The sequence below is a fragment of the Manihot esculenta genome, chromosome 7 (assembly GCF_001659605.2).
Source record: "Manihot esculenta cultivar AM560-2 chromosome 7, M.esculenta_v8, whole genome shotgun sequence".
NCBI classification, from domain to species: domain Eukaryota; kingdom Viridiplantae; phylum Streptophyta; class Magnoliopsida; order Malpighiales; family Euphorbiaceae; genus Manihot; species Manihot esculenta.
In genome coordinates this window covers 8,849,257-8,854,939 of record NC_035167.2, presented here as the reverse complement: position 1 = coordinate 8,854,939, position 5,683 = coordinate 8,849,257, and the positions used below count along the sequence as shown (strand labels likewise).

Here is a 5,683-nt window from a genome sequence, read left to right as displayed (position 1 = left end):
GCGTTAGAATTTTGAGGTGCAGCTTGAGCTTGGTTCCTTTGCTGGTAGCTTGGATATTGCTGTCCCCTTGCATAACTGAAATTTGGATGGTCCTTCCAACCTGGATTATAAGTATTTGCATAGGGATCATACCTTCTTTGCCCATTAAAGCCTCCAACCGCATTGACTTGCTGGTCCTCCTCTTGAAGGGAAGGACATAGATCAGTTGGGTGGTTGTTGGCACATATTCCACATGTCTTGGGCTGCTGAATCTGCTGGACTTGTTGGGTTTGACTCACAACAAGGCTACTGACAGTCGGTTGTCGAGGCCGGTCAAAAATAACCCTTTTGGTTACCAACAATTTAATAACTTGTAGACAGTGGCAAAGGGATCGTATCCACAGGGAATCAATACTATTTATTCTTCTTATCAAGACCAAGTAAATAAAGAGACAATAAAAGTAAAATTGGGGGTTTTGAAGATTTGATGTCTAAACTAGAATTGAAAGCAAGCAAGTAAAGCAAGTAATAAAGTAAAGAGAAATCAATAATGAGAAAAGCCTAGTTGAAGATATGGATCCACTTTGGTTGTTTGGGTTGATCATTGAAACAAGGTTATCTTGATTGATTCAATAGGTTGGTTATGGAGGTGGAAGACGCTTCTCACCACCATGTCTTTCCTTATGAACAAATTGATTAGGGAACGTCCTCTAACCAATTACTAATCAACAAATTGCCAAGGAACGTCCTTGGGCCAAAGGCATCAAAACAATTGCCAATTGCATGAAGAACAAGAAAGACCCAAACCCTAACTACTCAAACGTATGAGATGATGTTAGATCATGCAATTTCTTGGTTTTTACACCAAGTGTTCTTAGATCAGAATATTTCCAGCAATTACGGACTAACAAATATCCTAATCAACAGTCAATTATCTTTGCAATTAAGAGTCAAGTGGCCAATTTGATCAAAACAACAAAGCAATCTTAGAATTAAGCACAATTGCATGAATATTGAATAAAATCAAAGACAAAACTTTCTGTTCAGATCTCACAACCCTTTGAACAACCTTAGTTTCACCAAACTTCAACTAGATAAAAGGGTTTCAGCCACTCATGGCTGAAACTAACATAAAAGAAAAGAAAGAAAACAAGAAAATAAAGAAAGAATGGCCGGAGGGGCCTGATGGTGTGGGGCGCTGCTGGTGCAGCTTCCTGGTGGTCCAAGAGTTGATTCCAAGATGCCATCTTTGCTGGTTTGCATGCCCTTTTATAGGTGAAGAGGCTGCCCTAATTTTCCTTTTTAGTTTGGGACTCTTTTTCCTATTTAGTCTTGAATTCTTGGAGGGCAATTGTGTCTTTTTGATTCTTGGCTTCCTAAATATGTAGGAGAGCTTGTTGAGGTGTACACAGGTGTTTCTGAGCTGTCCCACGTGTTTGGAGTGCGTGGGGATTCGTGTTGACTTGGTCAGCAAGTTTGACAGATTCTGCTGGTTTTCTGTCTGCTGGTGCTGTTTGCCCGACGCTGTTTGGGCAAACAGGCTGTCTGGGATCAGTTTCTGTCTACATTCTGCGCTTGTCCTGCCTTGCTTCGCTGTTTGCCCAGTGATGTTTGGGTAAACAATCTGGACAGCCAGCTTATCATTTTTCCTCTTCATCTCAGCTTCACTTTGGTTTGGGCAAACAAGTTGGGCAAACCATGCTTGTGCATTTTTACTCTCTTTTGGGCAGATATAGAGCCATTTCTGCCAAATTACCGTTTTACTCCATTTTCTACAAAATAAGATAAAAACCACAAAATTAGGTAGAAAATGTGTAAATTGACATAAATAATAATATAGAAAATGGGTCTAAATTTGGCTCTATCAAATACCCCCACACCTAACCCTTTGCTTGTCCTCAAGCAAATAGGTTTAGTCAAACAAGCTTCCTTTTCCACTTGATCCTTATTACCACTTAAGCTCATACCCTAGACCCCTACTTTGAAGCATTGTAGTGAAGTGTGCATGCACCAAGGTTACTTTCCTCTTTTCCTTGTCTCCCTTTACTTACCATGGCTAGGATTTGTTTTCCTCAAGAGAGATCATGCACATTATATGTTAAGACTTTTTCTAGCTTTTGGATTGACTTGCCCTTACCTTGAAGTACTTTATTCAGGCTTTTGCACTTTAGATCTTGCTTGGAAAGGTCACCAACCTATTTTTGATTTGAAGGTTTAGATTTTCAGTTGATCACCTATCCAAGTGGCTACTAGCCTTGTTCATAGTCTTTTGACCATTAGAACAATTTTCAATTTGTGCTTTTGAGGTCTTTGCCTTTGCTGAATTTTCTTTCTCTCAATGATTTGGGCAAATCAACACCAATTGCTAAATCAAGTCACATTAAGTTCATTCACACAAATTTAATTTTTTTCTCAATCGATTGAGGGTCATCAATATATTTTTCACCATGGCAAGCTCAAGGATTCAATTCAAAAGGAAATTCCCAAAAATGAATGCAACTCACTACAAGTGATTCAACTTAGGTTTAAAGAGTTATCACATCAATGGGGTCATGGAAAGAAGGCTCATCCAACATAGCCTATGTATTTGAGTAAAGCAAACCAAAAAAAGAAGAAGAAGGTTGGTTGTGGTTGTGTGTGTATTATTGAAAGCATAAAAATGAAAAAATTTTGCCTAATGTGTGCTAATTAAAAATTAAAGCATAAATGAACTAAAAAGAAATCAAAAAGAATGCATGAAGCATCAAAATTCAGAGATGTGCACCCCCACACCTAGCTCATGCATTGTCCTCAATGTATGGAAAAATTAAAGTTCAAAAAGAAAAACTGGTACTTCCCTGGTGTGGCTGTTTGCCCAGTGCTGTTTGGGCAAACAGTTGGGTGAACTAGCTGTCTCGGCGTGCAGGTGGCAAGATATGCTGTTTGGTGGTGGACTGCTGGTTGGTAGAATGTCTGCTGATGGTGGACTTTCTGCTGATCTGTTGCAGGTGTTTGCCCAGTCATGCTGTCATGCAGTGGGGCAGCAGAAAATTGCAAAAATTGCAAAAGATGTTGTCCATTTTGTGCAGCAACAAGAAGTTTTGAGAAGAAGAAGAGTTGTTATGGGAAGGGCATAATGGAACATTGAATAGAGATGAAGAAGGTACTGCCCTGTTTAGGATTTCTTCCTTGTTGCTGTTGCTGCCTTGGGTGTTTACCCAGTCAGTTTGGGCAAACAGCTGGTGGAACAGTGATTTTGTGGTGCTGTCTGGAAGTCTTCTCTTATACTGGTCTGTTTGTTTGCCCAGCTGTTTGGACAAACAGGCTGGTCGAACAGGCGGAATTTCTGCAGCATTCTGTCTGAAGGCTTGTTGTTTGCCCAGCTGTGTGGGCAAACAAGCTGGTCGAACAGGTAGCTTGCTGTGTTGGCAGACAGTATCCCATCCTTTTGCTGAGTTGATCTCCGCTGTGTGCCCAGTTTGTTTGGGCAAACAGATTGGTCATCCAACTTTAACCTGCAAAATAACTAAAAACCTGGAAGTGGGTTATGGTACTGATTTCTGCACTCCTGGTTGTTTGCCCATGCTGTTTGGGCAAACGATGACATATCTCTGTTTTTTTTTTTTTTTATTTTTATTTTTTATTAGCTGAAAGCAAAAATGTGGCTATTCGAACTAAAACTAAAAATGACTAAAAATAAAATTCAAAAATGTGCACCCCCACACCTAGCTCATGTATTGGAAAAATAAAGTTCAAAGAAAATTGAGTACTCCCTTGGTGTGGTTTGTGTGGTGCGCCCTTGTTTAAGGTCACGGGCTGGACCTTCTCCATTTGATCAAGGCTCAAGTAATTGGGGGAGGGAAAAGGGTCCCAACTGCATTGAGTAAGAAGTGTAGCGCGCCTTTGGATTTGGTCATCACCCATCCTATTTCTTTCATGTACTCATGAAGTAACATGATTAGCTCCTCCTCTTTGAGGTGAGGTGTACTTCTGGCCCTTGTGTTTGCATTTTTGAGATGATTGGGCAGCACTTTGAACTCCAATGCATGTTTCTCCATAGGTAGTTGCAATTTGGTACTGAATTCAGGCAAAACAAATTCTACCTTATCCGGAGGTTTGGGTAGGCATTCTGTTTGGGCTGTCTCCTGAACTAGTTTGGGCAAACAGATTTCTGCCTCCTCTTGTTGTTTGGGCAAACAGATTTCTGTCTCCTCTTGCTGTTTGGGCAAACAGCAATCTGTTTGTTCTTTCTGTATAGCTTGTTTGGGCAAACAAGCTTCTGCCTCCTTTTCCTCTGCTGGTGGTTCGGGCAAACAGCAACTTGCTTGTGCCAGAAATCTGGTTGTGCTGGATTCTCCTTTTTCATGCTGTTTGGGCAAACAACAACTTACTGGTTGCTTTTCTGTTGATTTTGCAGGTGAACAGTGTTCTGCCACAGCCGTTTGGGCAACTGATGTGGGCAAACTGAGGTTTTCTTGCTGAATTGACTTGGGTGGTCTCCATTCTGTCTCAGTTGGCTGCTGAACCTGTTTGGGCAAACAGAGGCTTGCTTGATCTGCCTTTGCTGGTTGCTTGGGCAAACAGTCATCTTCATGTTTTGTCTCCTGTCTGCTTGTTTGCCCAGTCTGTTTGGGCGAACAGCAGTCTGTCTGCTCTAGGCAGAAGTCCTTTGCTGTGTGTTGCAGCTCCACTTGGCTCTTTTCATCTTCTTGGCTGTCCTCCCTACAAAAATCATTGGTTAGCATATCATTTTGATTTATATCAAAAATTTCTTGGCTCAAATAATCAATGATGTCTAAACCATCAACAGGTTCTGGTTCAGTTGGGGCACTTCTAGAAGTTGCTGGTGTTTGGACAGCAACAAGGGATGCAATGGTGGCAGATTCAGCACTTGCTGATTTTTGGACAGCAGGTTCAGCCATTGGTGCAAAGTTCGGTTGATTTTCTGGATGAATTGAAGCATATACAATAGGTTCTTCTGGTCTTTGGTGAGGGGCAGCAGGTTGTATGTTGTATTCTGCCATATCAGCAACTGTTTGGGCAAACACAGCAGTGGGCTGTGCTACAGAAGATGATGTTTGGGCAAACACAGCAGTTGCTGGTTGGGTAATTTCAGCAGGGGACTGTCCTGTTTGGGCAAACAGAGCAGTTGCTGGTCTTGCAAATTGCTGGTCTGCAGGATTTTCTGCTGGTATTGTCTTTGGGACAGCAGCAGGTCCTGTTTCTTGGGGACTTTCATCTTCATCCTCATCATCTTGAAGTTCTTGCTCTCTTCTTAACATGATGGCACTTTCATCTTGTTTGGGATTTGCTTCAGTTTGGGGTGGCAACTCTTCTTGAGCTTCGAGCCTATTTATGGAGGCGGCCATTTGTCCAAAGTCTTGTCGCAAGCCTTGCATGGTGTTTAGCAGTGTCTCCATCATCTTTTCGAGGCTCGGATTGGAGCTTGAGGTTGCTGGTTGGGCTTGATTTCTTTGGTAATTTTGGTATTGGTCACCCCTAGCATAATCATAATTCGGATGGTCTCCCCAATATGGATTGTATGTATCAAGGTAGGGATTATGGCTTGGCTGGCTGTAGTATCCTCCAAATGCATCTTCTTGTTGGTCATCCTCATAAAGTGTAGGACATTCAGAAGTTAGATGTCCTACATATGCACATATCCTACATGGTTGAGATTGCTGAAGTTTTCGAGCCTGTAGAGCTAAGACATATCTTTCCACAA

At 41.7% G+C, this 5,683-nt stretch overlaps 1 protein-coding gene across 1 annotated transcript; it reads right to left on the bottom strand.

Annotated features, from left to right (window-relative positions):
• Nucleotides 1–1,739: 1,739 nt before the first annotated feature.
• Nucleotides 1,740–5,381, bottom strand: LOC122723975. The gene is made up of 3 exons (XM_043958112.1): nucleotides 5,005–5,381; nucleotides 4,062–4,680; nucleotides 1,740–1,751 (listed from the first exon to the last, which is right to left on the bottom strand). The coding sequence occupies exons 1-3, from the start codon at nucleotides 5,379–5,381 to the stop codon at nucleotides 1,740–1,742; spliced, it is 1,008 nt and encodes a 335-aa protein (XP_043814047.1).
• Between the last annotated feature and the right edge of the window lie 302 nt (nucleotides 5,382–5,683).

What these genes read in the sequence shown, in the direction of transcription:
- LOC122723975 (XM_043958112.1), bottom strand. Translation starts at nt 5,381, where the DNA reads ATGATGGAGACACTGCTAAACACCATGCAAGGCTTGCGACAAGACTTT. An exon ending in GTAGCACAGCCCACTGCTGT is followed by an intron (nt 4,681 to 5,004) that starts GTTTGCCCAAAC and finishes TGATTTTTGTAG; the next exon opens with GGAGGACAGCCAAGAAGATG.